This window comes from Mus caroli, unplaced genomic scaffold (genome assembly GCF_978045245.1).
Source record: "Mus caroli unplaced genomic scaffold, Mus_caroli_1 scaffold_17, whole genome shotgun sequence".
Lineage (NCBI taxonomy): Eukaryota > Metazoa > Chordata > Mammalia > Rodentia > Muridae > Mus > Mus caroli.
In genome coordinates this window covers 93,802,501-93,827,961 of record NW_028227272.1, presented here as the reverse complement: position 1 = coordinate 93,827,961, position 25,461 = coordinate 93,802,501, and the positions used below count along the sequence as shown (strand labels likewise).

Genomic DNA, 25,461 nt, shown 5'->3' with positions numbered 1-25,461 from the left:
AGAAAAGTTTCATTTCCAGCATGATAGAGAAGCAATATTCATCATCAAGCTCTCACAATATTCACCATCAAACCCTTATTAAAACTAACAGGAATCAAAAGTAAATTTTGTTAAATAAGAAGGTAACTTTTTCTTAAACCTGAAGTGCTTTGAAATGCTAAGAAGACAAAAGTATAGCAGAAAATGAGCAAAAGGCATGAAGGAATTGTTTGCAAACAGTAAGTAAAATAGCTGAATAATTTACAAAAGCCTGCTCAAAATCACCTATGAGTAGAAATTAAAGAGATGCCTGTTAAAACAAGATAGTGTCATTCTAACAAAGATCAAGAGCTTTAATAGTGAATGTGGGTTTAAGTAAAACTGAAGTCAGCACTCAGAAGTAAAAGCAGATCATTATTTCATCAGCAATTTAATTATGTATACTCACACTCCTTTTGGTTCAGAATGTTAGCCATAAAGATTGTTCCACATCTTCTATACTGCTGGGTGAAGTCAATTTGTTCATAGCACTGGCCCTAAAACAAGTCAGATAATCACCAAATGACTAAATATCAACAAGTAGCAATTAAAATATCAACACAACAACGCTGTATGCCTACTATGTGCTGAGCTACATTTCAGGAGCATTAGCCATCACTTTACCCTGTGAGGAAGTCTTTTCACAATCTCCCTCAAAGTGAGTGGTTGTAATTCCTACATCTCCCCACAGGTGTGGGTCAGGAATACAGGCAGAGCCGACTTCCCTGGATTAGGTCTCTAACAGCACCATTGAGTGTCATCTGGGGTCACAATTATATCAAGGGCTTTCATGGTCCCTCATGTCTTGATTGGCAGGATATAGTTTGTCACAGACGATTGGTTAGAGTTAGCCCTCTGTGCCTTCCTACCAGAGCCTTGACATGAGATGGCAGGCTTGCAACATGTCGGTTCCCATCTAGGAAAAGAGACGTAGGAGGGAGGAGAGATGAGGGCCTAGAAGTTAGCATCACTGCACCTATAGCTATTTTCCAGGCATTAGCCACTGCGTAGCTTCTCTGTCACCAAACCACAAATCCATTTTGTGTGTCTAGAAAATTTGAAGGTTGTCATCTCTCCAGATTAGGATTAGAATCTCTCACAGAAAAGGGGGATACTCCATTCATTTTTAACTGAATTACTATGAAGCACCATTCAGAGTTCTTGTGTTTAAAATCAGTGTAGGTAAATTAGCAGATATCTTTCATTAATTAATGAAATGTGATAATTGTTTAAGGAAATTTGTCTATCTAATTGAAGTTGCTAAACTTTATGGCACTAAGTTATTCATTACTTTCAGGCCTTTTAAAAATGTAATCGCAGCTTCTTTTATTATAATCAATTATCGTTTCTGCTTATTCTCTTGTCTTCTTGACCAATTCTATTGTCCTTCCCAAAGACCAGCCTTTAGCTCTGTTGATGTTCTCTGGTGTTTTTCTGTTTCTTCTCGTTGATGACAGCTTTCTTCCTTACAATTTCTTTCCTTCTCATTTGTGTGTGTGTGTGTGTGTGCTTGCTTTTCTTGTAGTATCTTCTTAAGCAAAATGCTTGATTTCTATTATTTTTCCTCTATAGTATTAATACAGAATTTAATGTTACACATGACATATTAAGGTGTTGCTTTAAGCCACCTTAATATAATTTTTACTATATCCAACTTAAAATTCTCTCTAGCACTTCTAATAGTTTCATCTTTGACTCATGAACTGTTAAGAAATGCATTGTTAAGGGCAGGTACCAGGGGCCGGGAAGATGAATGGGATTGGGGTGCATGATGGGAAACTCACAAAGAACCAATAAAGAGTTAACAAAAGAAAGAAAGAAATGCATTGTTCTGGGTGGTGGTCATCCTTACCTGTAACCTGAACATTTGGGAGGCAGAGGCAGGCCAGTCTCTGAGTTCAGATCAGCCTGGTCTATGGAGTGAATTATTGCACAATGAAAGCTACACAGTCAAACCCTGTCTTGAAAAAACAAGAAGGAAGGAAGGAAGGAAGGAAGGAAGGAAGGAAGGAAGGAAGGAAGGAAGGAAGGAAGGAAGGAAGGAAGGAAGGAAAAAAGGAAGGAAAAAAGGAAGGAAAAAAGGAAGGAAGGAAGGAAGGAAAAAAGGAAGGAAGGAAGGAAGGAAGGAAGGAAGGAAGGAAGGAAGGAAGGAAGGAAGGAAGGAAAATAGGAAAGAAGGAAAGGGAAACAGGAAAGGGAAGGAAAGAAAAGCCACAGTGTTAGTTTTCAAACCCTTGGAGAGTTGGAGCTTGTCCAAACATATCTCTCACACTGTTGTTTTTATCTTAAAACACTTACTGAGATTTATTTCACAGCTCAAAGTACTCATTCTTCTGATGACTGAATTTGCTCAAGTTGCTCAATGATTTTCTCCTGTTAATTCAGGAGGCTGATCATCCGGAGTCAGGCACCAACCAGCAAGCCAGATTCTGATGAGGGCTTTCCCCTGAAAACTCCCACTCCTGACTTCTTGCTGTGGCCTCACAGTGCACAGTGTGTTCTCCACAGTCACTCTTACAAGGACACTGATCCCATTTGTAAGGGCTCCACTCCTGAACTACAGACTCCCTGAAAATCCTCCTGCAAATACCTCCCACTAGGCTTTTTTTTTTAATTTTTAATATTTTTATTACATATTTTCCTCAATTACATTTCCAATGCTATCCCAAAAGTCCCCCATAGCGCCCCCCACTTCCCTACCCACCCATTCCCATTCTTTTGGCCCTATATTGGGGCATATAAAGTTTGCAAGTCCAATGGGCCTCTCTTTCCATTGATGGCCGACTAGGCCATCTTTCCATACATATGCAGCTAGAGACAAGAGCTCCGGGGTTCTGGTTAGTACATCATGTTGTTCCAACAATAGGGTTGCAGATCCCTTTAGCTCCTTGGTTACTTTCTCTAGCTTCTCCATTGGGAGCCCTGTGATACATCCAATAGCTGACTGTGAACATCCACTCCTGTGTTTGCTAGGCCCCGGCATCGTCTCACAAGAGACAGCTATATTTGGGTCCTTTCAGCAAAATCTTGCCACTAGGCTTTTAAAAGATGTATCAGGCCTTACTCCATCTCTTGCAGTGATAAATCCAGAATCAGTTGCAACTTACCTGCCCTGCTAGAGTGTGGAGCACTATAAATGTTTAAAATCAAATCAATTGATGGTTGTATTAAATTTTTCTGATTTAAAAATTATTTTTATAAAAATGAGACAAATTGTTTTCTAGACATTTCTTCCCTCCTCCTTCTAAGTCTGTAATTACTCAGATTATGCAATTATTTTTTGCAATCTTGCCTGAGTTCATATATTTCCTCCCTTTGTTCTTATGGCTTTACTCTGGGTAAATTTTGCTGACCTAGTCATTTCCTCCTCTGTGTCCACTTTGCTTCATGAACATACTTTGCACACATAAAAGCTGCACTTTCTTTTCTATTACTTTGCCTCTTTTTAATTTTTTTTTTAACTTTGCCTCTTTTCAATAGTCTTAATATTTCATCTGAATCTTTGCCATCTGTTTATGGAAATTATTAAGCCTCTGCCCAGTAAGTAGTTTCCTCTGCTCCTGATAAGAATTGTGTTTCTCCTATTCCTCTTTTTTTTTTTTTTTTTTTTTTTTTTGCTTTTTTGAGGGGTAGATTCTGGTCCAAAGCAGAGACTGAAGTAGGTCACAGCTTTTTCCAGTCCTTTCCTTCCACCCTTTTTATGCCTTCTTTCTGTCATGTGCTGAAAGTAAATTACTCTAGGAGCTCAGACCTCGTTTTTAGGCATTAGTTCTTTGCAACTATGTTTGCTGGGATTTGTTCTAAGGAAGGCACAATTGTGATGCTGAGCAGGGCAAACAGTTTCCTTTTCTGCCTTCCTCCATCCTTAGCAGAAGCAGAGCAGCTTTCAGCTGTGTATGTGTGTGTACATGTATGCATGTGTGTATGTATAAGCATTGTGTGCATAGGTGTACAAGTGTGTATGAGCGTGTATACATGTGTGTATGTATATGTATATGCATATGTGTATGTGTGTGTATGTGTAGATGTACATGAATATGTGTGTGCCTACGTGCGTACATGTATGTGTATGCATGTAGAGTGTGATGTGTCTGTGTGTATTGTTTGCATGTTTTTATTATTATAAGTAATCACTGAAAACCCTCAGAACTGGACCACTCAGTGGGTAGAAAGAACAATTAATTGGGGACAAGCTGCCAGGCTGCTTCAGAGGGCAGAGCTGCTTATCAGTTTTGTTGGGGCAGGTAGCAAGCAACAGGAGCCAGCATGGGAGCTTAGGCCTGGAGTTCTTGTAGGGACTTTGATCTGTTGCAGGATGTTTGGGCTAATCAAGTATAGAAGCTCTTTGCTGGAGGTAGTTGACCATTGGTAGTAGAGGTGGAAAGTAGTGGCTTTCCTGACTAACTGAAACCTGCCCTGAGGAATGCTGAGTTTAGATCTTTGTTTACCCACTAGGAATCCTTCTGTTTACTGGGTCAGAGTCCTACCTGGGTTGTTCTTGGACTGTCGTCTCAGGACATCATCAGCATCACTGCCATTTGGGGGTCCACTTTGTTGCTCAACATTTATTTATCTGCACATATAGATACATGTAGAAACCAGAAGTCAACACTGAATATCTTCCTGATCTGCTCTCTACCCTATTGTCCCAGGGGCACTTCTTGAATATGGGACTGGCCAATCCCAAAGCACTGGCTGCTCAGCCTGTCCAGAGATCCTCTATTTCTGTCTTTGGCTCTTCAGTGCTAGGTTTACAGGAACAAACACACCTGGACCTGACTGTGTACAGATGCTAGGAATCAATCAATCTTGTGTCCATGTGTTCATTCTCATTGTACCCCCACTCTCTTGTTTCACTATTGTGAAACCAAATATAAGCAGCAAGTTAGAGAAGGAGGTTGAGTTTTGCTCACAGTTTGACATAATGTGGTTGGTCTGTCATGGTGTAGACATGGTATGCCCCTGTAGCTATAACTCTGGCTGTCCTTTGACCCCTGTGTTCAGTCTAGGACCCTAGTCAGTAGGATGACAGTGCCATACACGTAGCCCTTCCCTTTTCATCTAAAGCTCTCTGGATGCTTCACAGGCACTCCCAGAGGGAAGCTTTAGATGTTTCTGAATCTAGTCACATGTCCAGTAAAGATGAATCATCACTCCTCAGCATCATGGTTCCTTTTTGTGCTTCTCTCCTCCCAGGTGCTGGGGTCCCCCAGTTCCAGCCAATTGCCTTGAATGGCCGAATCCAGGTCCTGAGTAATGGCTCACTCTTGATCAAGCATGTTGTAGAAGAAGACAGTGGCTACTACCTCTGCAAGGTCAGCAACGATGTGGGAGCAGACGTCAGCAAGTCCATGTACCTCACAGTGAAAAGTAAGGATGAAGAACATTTTGTTTTACCTGCGAAAGTCTTTGGGGGCTGAGGTCTTCAGTTGGTGCAATGCATACCTGTCTCAGAACAAAACAAAACAAGTTTGAATGTAAACAAAACAAGTTTGAATTATACCCTGGGTGTACAAGAGCATTATTCTCAAAAGCTGGTTCCCTAGGTCACTATTTTCCGGCTCTGACACCCTAATTGGTCAGTGGGCCTTGGCACCCTCTCTTCCATGCACTAATTCACTGCGGAAGAGTCTAGTACATGGCCTGCAGATATTCTTATGAAAGCCTGTTTCGTGTATTTCACTGAAAACTGGCTCAGTCATAGATTTTCTTTATAAAGTACTCGTTAGTACTTTATAAAGTACTAACTTTATAAAGTACTCGTTAGTTGCCAAGCCTGACAACCTGCATTCAATCCCCAGAACCCACATAGTGGAAGGAGAGGATTGAAGATCAAATCCTACAAGCTATCCTCTGACTTCCACACGCATGTTCTGGTACACATACTCACCCCAAGCCCCATGCTCACCCTTCAACTGCACCCCAGTAAAATAGATGTAAAACGCGTCGAGGTCGCAACTGGATACCTCATTCCCAACACTAGACTAACTCTAGCATGAGTGCCACATGCTTGCCGACTTAAGGTCTGTGCTGTTGACCAGTGGGTGGGAGAGGGCTCTTCACTGTGAAGTCTGTTTTACACATTGGTCAGTGAACACTCAAGAATACAGAGTGGATCATGTTTCACTAAGTAATGCTTATTAACAAATGCTTGTGTATATGGCTTATGTCCATTTATGACTAGTTTCCTACTGGATAAGCTTTGATTTCTGAGTAAAACAAGGCTTTACTCAGACTTTTTCCTGCTTTAAAGAGATTTAACATTGTTACTGATATTTAAGAAGCTACATCTGATTAGGAGGACTCCGTTTTTAAAGTGTGTGTGTCCATGTGTGTGTGTATAATTAAAAAACTTGTCATATGGATCAGTACCTATCCCATGCACTAAGAATTTATTTTAGTCCATTATTCTACAAGAAAAAAAATAGGAATATCAAGATATTTGCTAAGCTTTCAGTAGAAAAGCATACTGCAGTTCTGAAATGAAGTTGCTTTGTAGTATGGTTTGTACCCATCTAATGCATAATCTTTGAACTTACTGATTCGGTGTTCTGGAGGAACTCATGTCAAAGAACCTAAAGACAAACTATGAAATCAGCAATTGTTAGATTGGTAATTTAAAAAAAATCTGAGTTTCTGCACTACTCAGATAACTAAGATTCAGAAGCCATGTTGACGCCAGTTTGTCTTTGCACAGTGAAAGTAATATGCTTGTTAGATATTTTGTTAATTCATAGCATCAGTTTTCTGTTATAAAAATATCTATCAAGACCTAGCAGCAAAAGCTAGGCAGTGGTGGCACACGCCTTTAATCCCAGCACTTGAGAGGCTGAGGCAGGCGGATTTCTAAGTTTGAGGCCAGCCTGGTCTACAGAGTGAGTTCCAGGACAGCCAAGGCAACACAGAGAAAACCTGTCTCAAAAACAAAAAAAGAAAAAGAAAAAAAAGATCTTGCAGCACAAGGTCTTATGGAGTACATAACATCAGTTGGTCATGGGTTTGCCCTTGTAGGTGAAATACCTGTGCTTTAGACAGGGGGAGTAGTATAGAAGAAGACAGAGTGACTGGCTTTATGAGGTAGTGAGGCATGTGTACCATGTTTATGCAGGTGGCAAGGGAGACAGAACTTCAGCTTCATGAAAGACCTTCTAGAATAGGGAAAATGTAAAACATAGAAATTGCAGATTTCTACCCCCACGTCATCTCCTCCTTCTACACCTGTGTGGTAGGTGCTCGTAGCAAAAGCCAAAAGACAGAAGTATGATGTCTACCCTTTCTTGAGCTCCTCACTCTGAGGGCAGTGGATATCTGTGTATAACCCCTGAGCAGCAAATAGCACAGGAAGGGGCAGAGCAGAGCAGACATCAGTGTTGGTCATAGGCCAAGGCATACTTCCAACTTTCTGTGGGATCCGTGATTTCTATGCACCATGTGGATTCCCAAAGTTCATATGTTCAAATCTTATTCCTGACTAGGATGGTGTTAGAGACAAAGCTTTGCGAAGTGAGAAAGCACCAGTGTAGCTCCTAATAGTTCAATTTGAGCAGCCTCCACAGCAGAAAAGAGCCCTCTCTGGAACCCAGTCCAACCAGGCCTTGATCTGAGATTTGCAGCCTACAGACAGCAGGGAATAATTGTCTGTTGTTGATAAGTCTCCTAGTTCGTGGCATAGAAGCTGAAGCTGGGGCTGGAGAGAAGGCTCAGTGAGGTCCTGAATTCAAATCCCAGCAACCACATGGTGGCTCACAACCATCCGTAATGAGATCTGACTCCCTCTTCTAGTGTGTCTGAAGACAGCTACAGTATACTTACATATAATAAAAAACAAATCTTTTAAAAAAAATAAGAAGAAGCTGGAGCTGACTAAGTCATTATAGAGCTATGGAGTACAGTCCTGCTACACTGAAGTTGGATGTTAAAGAACTTGAGAGTCTGAGAGGCAGAGGTTTTGAGGCTAGGGAAGGGCACCACATGGAGAAAGGAACGGAAGGGAAACGATGCACACAGTTCACAGGCCAAAGAAAGAGGGATTTCTATGTGATTTACATGGGGGAGGTGGGTGACAGAGGTTGGCTATAAGCATGCTAAGAAGTGTTTCTTAGAACCAGCCAAGTCGTGAGGTCTCTGAAACCATATAATGAGTGTGCTATAAGACGACATGATCACGGGCTTTAGAGATAAAGAAAACATGTGACTCCTTAGAAAAGAGGCTTTCAGGAAAAGATTCTGGAAGAGGAAATGTAAATGGTTTTATGTAACACAGGAGGAAGGAAGAGGAGCAAGGACTTCCAGCTTCAGAGGGAAGCATTTACATGGTTCCTATGACCTGACCCAACCATCAACCCAGGTGAAACCTCCAGACTCTTGCCCAGACTCTTCTACCCTTGAGGAAGAAGCCAAGTGTCCAGAGACTTTCAAATGACAGAAAGATGAATATAACCATCATACAAAGTGATGGACTTCATTATGACAGTTAATTCAAGTGTAGCATGTGCCTTCACCAGATTTCATACCCATTAACCTATCCTATCTTCCTGGTGACCAACTCCCTTCCCCCTCTCAACAGTCCAGGCAGTCCAATTTAACCTTCATGTGTGTGTGTGTGTGTGTGTGTGTGTGTGTGTGTGTGTGTGTTGCAAGTCTTTCATCCATTCAGCTCTTGATGGACCCCAAGATTGGGTTCATAGCTGGGATATAGTGGCTGCAACAAGCATGGGTGAGAGGTATCTCATAGTACAGAGATATCTTATGGTATGCTAGCTCATACTCCTTTGGGCATGTTCCCAGGAGAGGTACAGCTGGGTCATTCAAGGGCTCTGTTCCTTGGAAGGACCTCTTCTCTGATCTTCATAGTGATTGCACTAGTTTGTACCCCCACCAGCCTTATAAGAAGGCTCCTTTCCCACAGTTCCTTACCAGCACTTGTCATTGGTTTTCATGAAGCAAGTCATTCTGTCTAGGGTAAGATAAGAATCAATCTCATTGTGGTTCTCATTGGCATTTCCCCAATGGCTGGGGGAATAGTCTTTGTGCATTTGTTACTAGTTTTTCACGTGTCTTTTTTTTTTCCTCCTGCAAAAAATAATTGTCTACTTATTTGATAATTTATTGATTAGGTAATTGAGGGATGATTCTTTATATATTCTAGTTAGTTGGTCTTATGGTATAGGGGCTACACATATTTCTAAACACAGCATGAGAGAGCTTGTCACTTCCTTGGTTAATGTGAGGGGACAGAGGTGGCTTCTCAGAGGCAAGTGCTGGGCTCCCAGAACAGCACTGGAGGCAAGATTTAAACACATTTGCAAAACATATACTTGCTATTGAGGGATATTGGAATTACAGCAGGAAGCTGGGGGTAAGCGCTTACTCACGTTCTGTCCAGTTTGCTTATTGCTTTCAGAGACTCATATCAGAGAATAAGGCATTTTTGCAACAGATACAACCACAGCAGCCCTCTTTTGTTTGGAAGCAGGCACAAGGTGCTGCTGGCAGATAGCAGGCAGACCATAGGGAACTGTCAGGAAAAGCCATCAACAGCATGGAAGATTGATCTGTGCAAAACCTTCCAACTCAGCTGGTATTCCTGCTGCTTCGTCTACACTGCCATCTCAGTTCTAATTTATCTTGTACCAAAAATCCTCCCAGGAAAGGAAATCAAACACTAGAGGAGCGTTGATGGCAAAGACAGAAACAGCAGGCCTTACTTCTGATCAAGCCTGGGCTCTGGTCTATACTACCTCTAAACCCCATGGGCAGCAAATGCAAAAAGCAAGCCAGGTACCCAGACCAAGCCTCTTCTACTGTACCAGAGGATGTTTGTAGCCTTAGGCACATGATCATTTTTTCTAAGAAAATAATTCCCCAAACTACTAGGTTCTCAAATGGAAGTCACTCCTAATGTTTCCCTCGGGTGCCAACATTGCACCTGCCCCCTCCAGAGTCCTGCAGCTGGCTGTGTCTTTCGAGGAACACTGATTGCAGAATCTCACACTGAGTGTGCAGCTCTTCCTTTGTCTGCTGCTCTGCTTCAATCCCTTCTGATCCCCTCATGCAGCATAAAAGAACATCACTTATCAAACAGGGATAGGAGCATCCCTGGAGAGACAGTTGCTCTTGGAATCTGTCGAAGCCTGTAGCCCCAGAACAACCCACAGGCCACAGTATAGACTGACCCGCCACCTCCCTGCCTCATGTTCAGCCTGGGCAGAACTCTGTAATGCCAGAGTGTATGCCGCTTCTCTTCCTTTCCTGTCACTGTAACAAAGAACTGGCCAGTAACAACTTTTGGGAGAGGGAAGGGTTTATTTGTCTTATACATCTCAATCATAGTGGGAAATCAAGGCAGGAATCATGAAGGGATGTTGCTTGCTCTCCATGGTTTGTTCAGCTTACTTTCTTATCCAAGCTAGGATCGCATGCCCAGGAATAGCACTGCCCACAGTAGGCTAGGCCCTCTCACATTAGTCATATGATGGCATTTACTTAATTGGAGTCCTCTCTTCCCAGATGACCCCAGCCTGTGTCAAGCTGACAAGATACCAACTAGTATATATGTATTCCTTTGTTCAGACCAGGTCTCTCCACGTCCACCAAACAGACTTGGGGTCTTGACAATTCTCAGGCCTACTTCTGAGGTCCACCATGCCTTCATGGGCAGGTCATGGAAATACGCTAACCCATTATTCTCTCTTCCCTGTAGATACTCATCTGTTCTCAGATGGCCTTCTTGATTACTGCTACTAGGACCCTCAGATCTTCACCACAGAGCAAGTATGAGACAGGTGTCCCTGCTTAGATTAGTACATGTAATGAGAATATTCTAGATTTAGCAGGAAGAGATGCCCAAATTTATAAATATGCAAACCCCACTTCATTGTGTGATATAAAAACATGAATGTTGTCTTATGTAAATTGTACTTCAGTATAGCTATTTTATGATGAAATTTCCAGGATGATGACAGTTAGCAGGTTCTAATATGGATTGTAACAGTTCTTAATAGTTTGAGGTCTGCTGTTAGATTATCTGGTTTCATTTTCCAGTTCTGCCTATGAGAAACTTGTGTGGACTTGGGTGATAACACCCTCAAGACCTCCATACTGCTCATCTGTAAAATGGGAATAATTGCCTATATGTTCAGGAGTTATGATGGCATGCTCTGGCAGGAGTAGGTCAGAGAGCAATGATTGGCCCTTCATTGGTGGAAGCTGCCACCTTCATAACCAATGTACTCATGTCAGCTTTCATAAAAAAGTATTATCATTATTAGTGTGTGTGTGTGTGTGTGTGTGTGTGTGTGTGTGTGTGTGTGTGTGTGAAGGGAGATGAGGAGGGACGTACATGTTATGGCACATGTAGAGGGCAGAAGACAAAGTTGTGGAGATAGTTCTCACCATCCATCATATGTGGGTCCCTGTGACCCAGTCAGGTCTCAGGGTTTGCACAGGGCTAGTACCTTTACCCACCAAGCTTACCCTGGAGACATCTTTATTTGTTTTCTAATTTCCTCATCAGGATCATGTCATTTTAAATACTCGCATTTTTATGTTAAATCCATGCTGGGGTATGCTGCCCTTCACCTCTGCTCTTCACTAATGCTCTTCCCTTTAAGGTTATCTGAAATTGATGCCAATGACTCTTCCCTTCCTTTTTCTCTCGTGTTCTTGATGTCCCCTAAGAGGTACAGTTTGCTCTGTCTGAAGCTTAGATATTTTTCATTAATTTTCTCAGATGATTTAATTTTATGCCATTTGAAAACGATATCATACCTCCCCCTCTTAATTGTGTAGCTGAAACAGTTCAAAAGAAGGTCCTTTCATCATTGTGTCTGAACACAGACAATAGTGTGAATCCCATCAAACAAGGCATACGTGTGCCCAAGCAGCTGCCTTCTGGCTGTTGCTGGTTTGCCCACTTGGCTCTAGTCTGGCAGCCAATCTCCAGTCCTGAGGTTGTATATTTCAGCAGATTGTTCTGGTAGAAGGAAGGAACTGCTCTTGTTTGATGCTGGTGTTGTGGCTTTCTTTCTTTCTTTGGGGGAACAGGAAGGTCCAAGGTGTATTTCTTAGCAGGCTCCTGGATGCCAAGGTCAGTCTTTTTACATTCTTGCTTCTTTTAATCTTTACAATCACTTCTTTAATTTGAGCTTAGTTCATCCAGGAAAGAATGATTTTACTTATGACTGAAATAGGTCAGTTCTGTATCCATGTCACCCTCAAAGGCCACTGAGCCAGTTTTATTCTGTAAATTCAGCTGAAAAAAAAAAAGCTGTCTAATCATCTGCTATGTGGTGGGCCTTGTGAGCATACCAATGTATTCTTAAGGCAAAGGTGAACTTGGAGCACTGCCTCCCATAATTCATTCAGAGTAGAGCACAGACTCAGGCCATAACTCTCTCTTCTCCCTTGAGGACACCCAGGTGTGACCCTCTGTAAGAATAATCAGGAATACCTGTTAGAACATAGCATCCAAAGTCAGCGTCCCCAGAGCACATTTGCTGATGAGCTTTTGTAATGCAGGGCAAGTCGTGGCGGGGTGTCGGAGGCCATCAGGGCAGGAACCAGCCATCTGCTCTTTGCAATTTCGACATCGCTGAGCAGAATGGGAGAGGCAGGGGCGAGGATGGTAGAACTCTGCACACACAGGCTTCCTCCCTGTTCATCTAGATTCCCACACTGTTGGATCAGTGAATTTCAGGATACAAGGTGGTGTCCACATGTTTGACTTGCCACTCAGCTGTTGATGTTAAAGCCAACAGTAGTAGACAGCAACCCATATACCTACAGGCCAAGAAGAACATTGCATTACAAAGCTGATGAGTTGGTTTGTAGCTCATTTCATAACAAAGAACTGTGTATTTATATGATCATTACATTATATTAAAAACCTGAGGAGCTACGTAAGGTTTTACAGTGGAGACATCCATCTACACTGTAGTGACAGCTACTAGGTAAAAGGTACACGGTGATTCTAATTTTCATCTTTGAATCATTCATCTATTTTGTGTTCCATAATGAAACACTCAATGCCTAACTGCTTATAAGCCTACTCAGATCATGGTTTTGGAAGTTGAAAGTCTAAACACTAAGGTGGTGGCTCTAGTTATAAGCCCCAAACTTCATCACACCATGGCAAATGTCATTGTGGTGGGAGCACATCATCTATGATGGGAGCACATCTATGATGGGAGCACATCTTAAAGGGAGAGTCATCACTATGTTATCATGGTGGGAGCACATCTTTGATGGGAGCACATCTTAAAGGGAGAGTCATCACCATGTTATCATGGTGGGGGCACATCTACGGTGGGAGAACATCTGTGATGCTGTGTCTTCACTGTGTCACCATGATGGGGACATATCTAAAAGGGAGACTCTTCACTCAACAGGACAGGAGATGGATGGTTTCTCCTAATTATCTTCCTGGATAAATGCGCACATCTCCATCTCAGTCTTTGTGCTAGGTAGGTGTATAGTATTAAATCCATGAGTAGATAACATTTGTGCCTGATCTCACATTCATTGATTCTAGAGACCACGTGATTTGTTCATACCCTTTGTATGAACAAATCACCCTTCAGCTACTCTGAAGAAGGAAGACTAGCAGATTCCAGCCAGTGTGTGCCATAGGAAGGAGAGGCAGCAGACACTATGTGTTGGCTTTGGAATGTGGATATTAAATTTCTTTCACTTCCACATTTTTGTAGACGACTCAGCACCACTAGTGAGTGACACTTCTACTCATAGGCTACACCATTTCTGGATCTTTATGCATCAACTTTCGAGGAATGTTACCTCAGGGTCCATTCTTGATGACACAATGAAAGTCTATCATGGATATGATTAGCATTTAAATTGGTAGCTGATGAACAAAGTATATTTTTTGGCCCTCCATAATTGAAATAGGCCTCATCAGCTGAAGGTCTTTGAATCAAGCAAACATTCAACACGCTTGATATCAGTATGTGTACAGAGAAACTCTTATACATCAGACTTACAGAAAAGTCTAGTCCTGGTTAGGAGTGGACTCATTCTGCTTTGTCCTATCACTGGTTTCAAATGTGCTCCGTGCTATCTTCTAACCCATCACAATGGTCAGTCCAATTTAAACGGTGATATTCTGCCCTCCCTGGCCTGGAACATCCAGTCTTTTCACTCAGGACTGCTTGCTCCTATTATGTTGGGGTGATATGAGAAGGCAGTGGGGGACAAAGGATCTTTTATTCACCTTGGCTCTGGCCATTTCTCTAATGCTTTCTAACTATCAAAGCCCTCTGTTTGACAAATGTCCTACGTCCTAACACCATTCTATATGCCAGGCAGTATCCTATGATTCAGTTCCACTCTGACACTAAGACTGTAAGACTGCCCTCACTTCAGACACCAGCAGTAATTGGAGTTCTCAGATGGCTTCCCCTTCTGCCTGGCCAGTTCCAGGTTAAAGGTCACACAACCTCTTTGTGTTTGATAATTTGTTAGAACAGTTATGGAACTCAAAATAGTACTCAGTGACACAATTACAGAGGATCTGGATGAACAGACAGATACATGAGCATGTGATATCTAGGAGGGTCCTAAGCTCAAAGTCTGGGAGCTTCTGTGCTTGAGGATTTGGGTATGTTTGTATCTCAGAATATCGATTTGGTCATCTGTTATGTAACACTGTTCCTGGGGAGGCAAATAAATGTCTACTCAACACAGATGTCTACTCACCACAGACTGGCAACCAACAACAGGAAGAAAACAAACAAACAAAAAACCAACAAAACAACCCACACACACACAAACAAGTCCAACTTGGTCGACCAATAAGCTTATTAGAGTTACTTATAGAAATATGGGTGAAGGGTTACTTATGGGAGCAGAAATCACTCAAAGACAGCTGCCCACCTCAGAGTGAATGACCATTATGAGAGCTGGGAATCTGGAGCACACTGCATAGCTTGTCGGCACCTCAGCAGGTAGGCAGCTCAGCTGATCTGAGTCTCTTGTAGCCAGCTGGACTTGTCAGCCTATTTGAATCTGGTCGGTTTCAGGGACTTCCTGGAGATGCAGTTGTTTTTTTTTGTTTGTTTTTGTTTTTTTTGTTTTTGTTTTTGTTTTTGTTTTTTTTAGCTTAGCAAATTTCCCTGCAGTATGGAATGTTTCACTACTACTTAGAGCATCCTGAATGTTAAACAGCCTCCCCCCAAAATGGAAGAAGATTTAATCTGAGAAGATTTTGTTACACCACCAGCTAGGAAGCTCCCTGAGTCTTACTGTTCAAAGCTTATATCTAAGTTTCAGAACTATGATCCTACTAGATCATCAGCCATATGTATGAACTTGAACTTCACCTGCCACTATTCCCAGATGTTAAGGCTGTGTGGGGCTGAACATTCAGCGCTCTAATCACAGACTTGTTCTTTCTGGAATGAATAACCCATCCTGAAAACTGTCATGAACACGTCAATGGCACAAACTCAGGTATGGTGCTAAAAAAAACTCAGGGAGTTCCAAAGGGTTTTGAAGCTGTGTCCATGACACCAATCACATGACCCAGTGTATCTGACTTATTTGATAAGAAAATCTGAAACTTCTTGCTACCTAGTCCCCAAGTTAAGGGGCGTGAGAGTAGATGGCTGTGCCCTCTCTGTGGTGCCCTTCGCTCACACACAGAATCTCTAGCCCTGTGAGCTAAATAACCTGTTCTTTATACTATGAGCCTTTCAAAAAACATTTCATTACAGTAATGCAAAAAGTGAACTAATACAAGAGAGAGAGAGAACGAGAACTCCAATGTGAGAGCCTGCTTATATGGAAAGAAACACCGGAATGATAGGAACTGCCCCCCCCCCCCAATTTATAATCAATCGCCAAAGACTGTGATCTTCAGTGCTGTGTGTGTGTCTGTTTCATCCTCACTGGAAACACATCTACGTGCTGTTTCACAGCCTATCCCAGTCAGACCTCTCTGCATTTGTTGTTGACTGTTTTCATATCATAGAGTATCGTTCTATCATGTGACTTTTAATGGTCGGTGTGCCTCATCACATGCTTTAGCCCAGGGAATACCCAGTCCTGCCCTTGGTGGCCCATTGTGCATCTGGTCCTTTACAGGGTCCCAGCTCTCTCAGCCGCTGAGCATCCTATGCCTCCTCCCCTGAAGATAGGAAAAAGGATGGGCTGAATGCTGCAGACCAAGGAGCCCAGCAGCCTGCACACAGAATGCAACTAGGTGTAAAGAGAGGGCATGTGCATGGGTTTATAAACCCTAGAGCTGGCCCAGCATGCAGGAAAGCCCCTGCAGGGTAAGACTTGGAAACCCAGGCAGCACCAGCTCACAGCCCAGTCATTTGTTCTTTCCCATTCAAGCCCCGAGTGTTTTAAGGCAGCCCTTTTGTGGAAGTGATGCTTAATTACTTCCGGCCACCTCCGCGGGCAGAGGATGTCAGTAATCTTTCAAAGGTTCTCATTAGTGGTGAGGTTGGGGAATGTCATCCTCGGGCCCCAGCAAAGCTCAGCAGCCATCACTGAGCTGTCCTCTGGCACTTCAGGGGTGTCTTAATGCGCGTGTTGCCCTTTCTCTGATGAGCAGCAGAGATAAAGGAGACCACAGAGAAGCCGGCAGGGAATTCAGAAACGCTGGGTCGATTCTTCAACGGGGAGTGTAAAATGTCCGTGTATTACATTGCATTAGCAGCCATCAATCAAAAATGTCCACGTCCAGTCTAAGTGTTGCAATCTTAAAGCAATTACAGTGGACCACTGATGATACATCACCCTCGCTTGAGACAGTTATTTCCAGCTTTCCACATGAACCACACACCTGCCCTGTTTTCACAGCTTTTTCTAGTGCAGCTTAAAGGCCAAAGCCTCTCCTTTTTCTCATAACTGAATCCTTGCCCTTGGTTTCTCTTTAAGACAGCAAAACTCCTTTCCTTCATGGGTTTTTTATTTTCAGGCATGCTGTAAGCTTGTAGGAAGAAGGGAGTGTATGAAGTGGTAGGGATCAAGCTTGCAACAGAGCCCACAAACCCTCAAATCTCCAGATTAGGCTCCAGGCCACAACACTTGGTGTTGTACATGCACCATCTTCACAGATTTAAAGACCAAGGTCACTGTGGAATTTGCAAGGTAGATGTGATGGAGCTTAAAGCTCCAGAAAGACCTTGCTTCTTTTAAACAGTTCTTCCATAGTCTTAAGATTTTGACAGAATAGAGCTTTCTTCCCATGGAACTGTGCTCAACAATTGTTAAATTATCCCCACTACCCCTTCCAGATATGAGGCTATCTAGATGGGGCTGCACGCCAGACCAGCATTTTCCAGCTCTGCTCTGGCTTCACTGATCCACTGTTTCTGTCCCCAAAATCTGTGCTCCCCCACATCTGTATCCCAGGCTCCACAGAATGCTCACAACTAGTCTGAAAACAGATTCCCAAGACCTATGCTATGTGATGCTGTACACAGAAGCTGAAAATAGTGTAGTCTACTATCTCATACCTGTAGTCTAGAAGCTCTTAAGACAAGGTGGGAGACAGAGATGGGAGAATCCCCAGAAGCTGAAGGGCTGGATAGCTTGTTATACATGCACACAAAAACACATGTACACACAAATACACATGTACTTATGAATACATACACACATGCACACAAAAACAGGTGCACACAACCACACATGTACACACAAACACATATATACATGTATACTAATGCACACACAGACACACATATATGTAAGGGCTAAAATCCAAGGTTTTACCTGGAACTCCACAAGCACACTGTGAAAGATCACCCCAGTGCACATGCACACATGTACACACATATACACATGCACACATGTACATGTACACACAAACTCACACATAAATACATACATATACACATATATGCACACATATACACACATGCACAGACACACGCACGCACACATTTTTTAAATTAAGGATTGACCTAAGGTCACACATAGGGTGACCAACTGTCCCCATTTCCATGGGATTCTCAGCTTTAGCCCTGGCCTCCTAGGCACTGGGACAATAGGAAATCAAGGAACTGACATGTGAATTTTGTCTTTCCAGCCCACATGCTGTGGACTGCTACCTGTTTGGTTTTTAGCTTTACTTTTTTTAGAGGTGTGGCACCGTCTTAACCATTGTGACCCTGGGATTTTAACAGTGACAAGACATTTCTTGGCCCAGCTGGACTTGATCCAGGATTCTAAGATGTTGAACACTAACAGACTTCAAAGACTGGCCTGAGACCGTGGCTCCACACTGCTTACTGTCACACCAAAGCTCATTACAACAGCCTATCACGGGAGAACACCAATTGAAAGCATGCTTTTTTAGAATTTGGGGGAAAGTCAGAAATTAAGTAAAAGCAAGAGAAACTCCTGAAAATGGAAGGTGTTTACATGGGAGGAAGAACAACACTGAATTTCCCTTTTGAGATTTTTATAGGGTCATGCCAGAAACTGGACACAGGCCACAGTCTGTCTGTCCAGATGGGTTCATTCTCAGGGCTGTCATGAGCTGAGCCAGTGGTGATTCCACACGCTGTGCACATGTCCTGAGGAGATGACCGCTTGTTTTCCATGTGCTGTGCACTCAGTGAGGAAAGAAAGGGTGGAGCCTGCCACACCCACCAAGCTCTGGCAGCCATTCTTGATTGTTTTCTTCACATTCTTCTTCTTTGTCTCAGAAGTGGTCTGGGCTGGTGTCCTAGGTGGAAGCTTCCTGTTAGAAGCCATCTTTCTTCCAGTGCAGTCGGCTACAATTAGCTGCACTAGAATTTGAAAGGACACAGAAAAGACACTAGTGCCTTACATCTGTCTGCCATCCTGGGCTCAGTCCCAACCCTCCTCAATTCTGTCTTGTTTGGTTGTGAGCCAGATGCCTGCTTTCTCCATTTCCTCAGTGCTCCTCAGTCCTCCTCAGTGCTCCTCTATGCTCCTTAGTGCTCCCCAGTGCTCCAGGATCTGCTGCTATAACTCTTCTTTTCACATCCAACCTCTCCATCACTCCACCATGGAGCGACCTGCACAGTACATCACAGGCTCTTTTCCCTTTCCACCAAAGGAGATTTGGCTTCTGCTTTCACTGTGGGGTGATTCTCCCCACATAGGTGCTAAACCAGGGATATGCCAGTATGATGCTTGCCAGGGGCCATTTTTGCTCTGGCACCTGCTGCCCTGATGAGGGAGTGGGGTTCTCGCTATGCTCCTTCAGGCCTCTGGACACTTTCTGAGGACACTAGGCAACAAAGGCCTAGAGCTCACCAGAACACTAGGGCTGTTCTTCACCAACCACCCCCATTCCTCCCTCTCCGCAAGGTAGCATAGAAGCCTCTTTGCCCTGCCCCTGCAGAAAGGGGAGAAACAGAAGTCTGCCTTTCACCAGTCTGAGGAGTCTAGTGTGGATGCTTCCTCATTTGGTAATACCTGAGATCAAGGCAAAGGCAAGGTTAAGCCCCGTGCACTTCAGCTGCCCTCACTGCTAGCAACAACTCTAAAAGCAAGAGAGAAAAGATGCTGGTAACTGAAACATCTGCACAAGCCCTTGTCCCACCCCATGTACATCTATTACTCTAGAGGGAGGGTAGGGAGAAATTGAATGGAATGGGTGCAGGCAGGAGAAAATGCAGTTGCTGGGAGGTACAGTTGTGGAGAGGTACAGGTGGGGGAGGTGCAGGTGGGGGAGGTGCAGGTAGGGGAGGTGCAAGTGGGAAGAGATGTAGGTGGGGGAGGTGCAGGTGGGGGTAGGTAAAGGTGGGAGGAGGTACAAGTGGGGAAGATGCAGGTGGGGGGAGGTGCAGATGGGGAGAGGTGCAGGTGGGGGGAGATGCAAGTGGAGGGAGGGTTGTGCAGGAAAAAGGCAAGGGCAGATGACGAAGTGCAGGTGAAGCATCCTCTAGTGGACAGAATTTAGTCACAGAGAACTGTGTAGCTGGGTTACAGACGCCTCAGGCTAATTGCCCAGGAAACCCAGGAGTGCCTCTGCTCTCGGGGGGGGGGGGGGGGGGGGAGAGTGAGGTCATATCCTAATAGCATGATAATGCTCCCCAATACAAAGCTTGCTCTCCTTAGGAAAGAAGAAGTCCTTCCACTTCAGGGCTTCGGTAACCTCCATGGCTTCAACCCACCCATGTAGCCTTGGTTCCGGGACTTGCACTTTGTATCTTCATCCCAAGAAGCAGATAAATGTCACTGATGGTCTCCTGTCTCCGGGGGAGTAATCCTCTGCTGAGTTTCCCTCACAGCTGTAGGGAAATTCTGGCAGCTGAGCCACTGCAGGAGCAGCACAGTGCCTTTGGACACAGACAAAGACAGGAATGATAGTGGGGGGCCGGCCGGGCAGAATTCTCACCACCACTCAAATCTCTTGTACTCCTAACACCTGATCAGTTCTCCTGATGCCAAACAACAGTGAGGAGCAGAAAAATTGCCAGGGCAGAATCCTACCCTTCTGCAAGCAATTACAGCGAGGCTGGGCTCACTTACTTATTTTAAATTAATTCTCTTTGGACTTCAGCAATATTGTCCATGTTTGTACTAACTGTGTTCTATTTGCCTCCCCCTCTGGTATCTCACTTTTTATAAGTGCTGCTTCTGTGCACCATGGCTCTGACTTCAGGACAGAACCCGAGGTCTGTGACTTGTTTGCAGCCTCCTCTTGCTTATCTCCAGCTGTGCATGGCTCTCACCACAGGTGCTCAGGGATTTCTAAGCAGAGATGCTCTGCTGCTTCTGGTCAGTGTGAGGCTCAGATGCTTTAAGCAGCTTGCATTCTCCCAACACCCACTCCCTCCTTCCCCCCACTCCTCTGGAATCCCTCTCTGAGGCCTCTTAGATCTGTGTCATAACAAATAAACTGCAAAGGAGGCGCAGCAACTTAATGAGGAGAAAGAGAATCGTCCACTGTGGTGCAATTGTGAATTTTAATAAGACCTGGACTGGAGCATGGGCGATAAAGACGATTGTAGCCACAGTAAGAAAGTGGCCAGGCTCACTGCAGTTTAGCAGGTTAGGAAGGGTCTCCTTTGTGTTGTCTAAAAATCATTGGGCCTCAGTAACATTCATCATCTGTTTCCCTTTAGCTGAGCTTTCTGGAGTTTGGGGGATGAAATGAATATCCAGATGGAAATGCAAGGTAGACCTTCCAGAGCCCCCCACCCCACCCACCGCTACCACAATGCTACCAGTGTGTGTCACTGTATCTAGGACTTGATAGGGAAATTATGGTAGGAAGTAATAAAGGATATCCTAAGGGAGTCCTTTCTTTCTTGTGTCCCCCTTTTCTCTCTGTTCAGAGCCCCAGCCTTTTAGAGGCCTTGGGAGAGAATACAGAAACAAGATGTAAAATCACAGGCTAGTCTAGAATCTTGAATGGTTGAAGTCAAGGCTGGTTTCACAAGTCAGGGCTTGGTGACCTGTGCTCATCTGAGAGCCCAGTGCTCAGAAACTACCCATGCTGGCTCTACACACAGCACTATCTTATCATTTCCTTATAATTTTCAAGGGACAGCCCCATGTTTGCACTTTGTGTCTGTCTGCATCTGCTGCTTGCAGATGCCACGTGAAAACCTCAGGAGAGATGCCAGTCTCATCCTATTTTGCAACAAGAACCGACTGTTCAGTGGGTTTTTTTTTTTTTTTTGAGATTTTGTACATGTTTTGATCATACTTACCCCTCATCCATCTTTTGATACACATAAGGAAAATGATAAAGAAGTCAGTTCCATTCCCCCTTCCTTCCTCATCACTATAAAAAAAGAAAGAACATATTTGCACACATATGTGCATGACAGAACAAATCTGCATGCGTGCATGTGTGTCTGGGTATAAAACAAACCAAAGCCTAGGGACCCAAGCTTGATTCCTTCCTTGAGGACTTAACTTCCCCACTGTGTACACATGTGTGTACATGTGTATATGTGTGCATGCACTTTCATGAGCAGGTGCATTCATGAATGCAAATGAATATGTCCCACAATGACTTGTAGGGGTCAGAGGGTGGCCTCAGGTGTTGTCCCACACATCCTACCTTGTATGAGACAGGGTATCTGTTGTTCACCAGTGTACATGACACGCTGGTTGGCTAGCTGGCCCAGGAGTTTCTGGTGATCCCCCTGCCTCTGCCTCCCATCTTACCATAGGAGTGCTGAGATTACAGGTGCATGCTACCACATCTGGCTTTTATGTTAGCCTTGGTGACACGTATAAAGTTCTCATGCTTGCATAGCAAGGCCTTTAACCCACTGAGCCACCTCCCGGGACCAATTATTTTTTTTTAAAATAAAACCACCTAGTAATATTCTTTTTCTCTCTGTGCTGCTCACTTGCTTTAATCCTATGCCATAAAAGATGACCAGACTTCTGCAGGAAGATCTCTCTAAGGTCTGCAAGAACAAATAAGAACACTTTCTGTAGAGCTCGGGACATCAGCTGGAATGAAAAGTCCAGGTTAGCTTGTGGAACACTGAGCCAGGAAACCCAGAACATTGAAAGTTCCAGCCCTAACAGTTAATTCTGGTGCTCTATGAAGATAGGGTAATAAGGGCTCAACTTCCGTGATACAAGTCAGGGAGAAAGGGACATAGTAGGGAGAATGGAGCCCAAAGTAAAAGGAAGCAGTGGGGAGGGACCCATGGGACTATGCTCGGCAGATGGGATATGGTTCAATACCAGCATCCTCCACTCTTGGCAGCATCAGACAAAGAGCTCTCTATTTCCATTCACCATGCCTTCTGTGGAAGGCTTAGTGAGTTCTTTCTGTATCAAGGGTATTTTGGAGTTTCCTCTAGAATTCTAAATGAGAATAAACTATTACTCACACAGAACACCCGCCTGCCTGAAAATTGAGCCTCCTCTCGTAGGAAATGAATTCCATTTCTCTCCCCACACCCCGCCCCCAAATTATTTGTCCCTTAAAAACCTAGATGGTGTCTCTTGGTTTAGTGGTGCTGAGATAACAAACTCATATTTTAGAAAGTTTATCTCCAAAAACCAGAGCCCAGGAAAAACCTGCTCCTCCTCTCAGCAGTGGTCAGCCTGTCCTTGTCCTTTCTACCCATTCTGGGAAATTTATGTAGCCCAGTGTTCTATTTCCATCCTGCCTTTTCCTCACTTGGAAAAAAAAAGGGGGGACCTACTAATTCCTTCTCTTTTACAAGACCAACAAATAACCTTTCAGCATCAGGGAATTGAGAATCTGACATCCTGAAATGGTGCAGTCTTCTCAGCTGAAAGCCCTTTGAGACAGACTTTGCAGGGCTGGTGAGGAGCCACAGTAATCCATTATAATTGCTTGATTCTGCACTGACACATGACGGTTCTCTGTCTCTGAAGTCATTCATGGAGAGGGTTTAAAAGATTGACAATTAGATGGTGAATGAGATGTGTCACCTGCATCATGAATCCACCCTTTCTTCAGAGAGAAATTGCTGTTCTCTCCACAGAAGTCAGTTGAACTGTCACCTCATGCGGGGCCTGATATCACTGTCAGAGGCTCAGGCGAGGAGGGCACCGACATGCTATCACTTGAAAGGGCTAAGCTTCCAGAGACTTCTGGAAAGGCTTTTAATCTTCCCAGGGACTGTGCTTCCATCTCAGGTGGATGTCACTGAAGAATAGCCACGTTTCATGGCATGCAAAGCCAATGAAAGCTGAGAACCCATTGCCCTAAACGCTCGTGACCAGATGGATTGGAAGTTCAGTTGTCTGGGTTAGGGATTCTCAGCCTTCTGGTTGGATTTTGGCTGGGCATAGAGAAGAGAGGCTCGGGCTGGGTGGCCTTGTTATTTGGGCACAATATATAAATTACTTCCTTCCTGGGGAGAAGGGACTAGAAATAAATCTCCCTTACTTAGTGCATCTGTTGGCTTCCTCTTCCTAACAGAGACCACTGAGGCCAGCCCACCTGCCAGCTAGAGTTTAGCACTCAAACATCTCCTTCATCCCTGCTGGTTGCTGACAGGCTTGGATGTCCCTGAAGCATCCAGCTAGCTCTCCCACAACTGAAGTCTGTGTATTACTGCTTACAAAGAGGCTCTCAAGAGTAAGGGCTGGCCCAGATTTCACTTCCCGACTTGAGCTGCCACATCTGAGCTCATTTGTCTGAGTGTGTAAGGAGAATATCCGCCCCCCACCCCCACCTCCCATGGGGACAAGAGTGCTGAGTGAGCATGCAGAATTCTCTACTGGTCACACTCTGGAATAAGATGCACTGGGCAGGAGCCTCAAATTACCACTTCATATAAGCATCCAATGTGTTTTTTTTTAAATCAATTCCACCTTATTTGTCTTTCCTTTAGTTCTTCCCCTACCCCTTCATCACTTCCCCTCCCAACTTCATGTGTTCTTTCCTTTTAAAACATTCTTCTAATGCCCACCATTCTTAGTGCTGCCTATATGTGCATGGGTACAGGGCCATCTACTGGAACATTGGAATGCTTTCAGGCCTGTATCCATGAAGAAACTGACTCTCCATGCTCCCGCAAGCCGCCAAGAACTCCTCAGTTGAGGGAGGAGGCATTCAGTGAGTCTCTCCCTGGTTCATGTTGGGATTTTTGCTGACTTGGTCCTATACAATTCTTATATAATGCAGTCACAGCTACTATAAGTTCACATGTGTAACTGCACTGTCATGCATGGCAAATTCAGGTTCACAGAAGACACCCGGGCTCTTAAACTCTTTCAGCTCCTCTTCTGCAATGATCCCTGAGCCTTGGAGGTGGGTGAGATATAGATGTTTCATTTAGAGCTGAACATCCCACTGTCTGTTATTCTCCACACACTGACTTGTTGTAGATTACTGTGTTATTCACCATCTTCTGCTGAAAGAAGCTTGTCTGATGAGGGTTGAGGGATGCACCATCTATGGGTGTAAAGTTAAGAACTGAAGAGGCAGTTTAGGACAAAGATTCTGCCCCAGGTCTCTGACCTAGGCAGTCACCGAGTTTTGCCCCAGTTAGCGGTACAAGAAAGGGTTCTAATGTCTCCCCGTGTTGTCATGACAATGTAATACAGAACACACATGCTTTCTGACATATGAACATATATATGCTGAAATGTGGGTGTGATTTTTTTTTGTTGTTGTTCTGAGGATCAAACTCTAAGCCTTATGAGTTCTATACATGTGCTGCATCATTGAACAGCAAGTCTAGCCTTCTTTATTAATTATATATTTATTTGTATTTTAAGGCAGGGTCTTGCTAAGTTGCATAGGCTAGCTCCAAACTTGAGGTCTTCCTATCTCAGTCTCCTGGGTAGATGAGATTACAGGCTTATTATCGATCTCCCTCTCTGTCTCTTGTCTCTGTCTCTGTCTCTGTCTCTGTCTCTCTCTCTCTCTCTCTCTCTCTCTCTCTCTCTCACACACACACACACACACACACACATTTGAAATTTAGAACTTTCGTGAAAGACCATGTCTCACATTTATCCCAGGGTATCTTTGAACTCTTT

General features: G+C 43.9%; 1 protein-coding gene across 2 annotated transcripts in view; it reads left to right on the top strand.

The window, feature by feature from the left end:
• The window catches only part of Dscam (DS cell adhesion molecule), a 580,573-nt gene that overhangs the window by 384,628 nt on the left and 170,484 nt on the right, over window positions 1-25,461 (top strand). For both annotated transcript variants that reach the window (XM_085832094.1, XM_021184771.3), the window contains exon 11: window positions 5,215-5,388. In XM_085832094.1, the coding sequence (XP_085688220.1) occupies window positions 5,215-5,388 (174 nt within the window). The remainder of the gene's footprint in view (window positions 1-5,214; window positions 5,389-25,461) is intronic.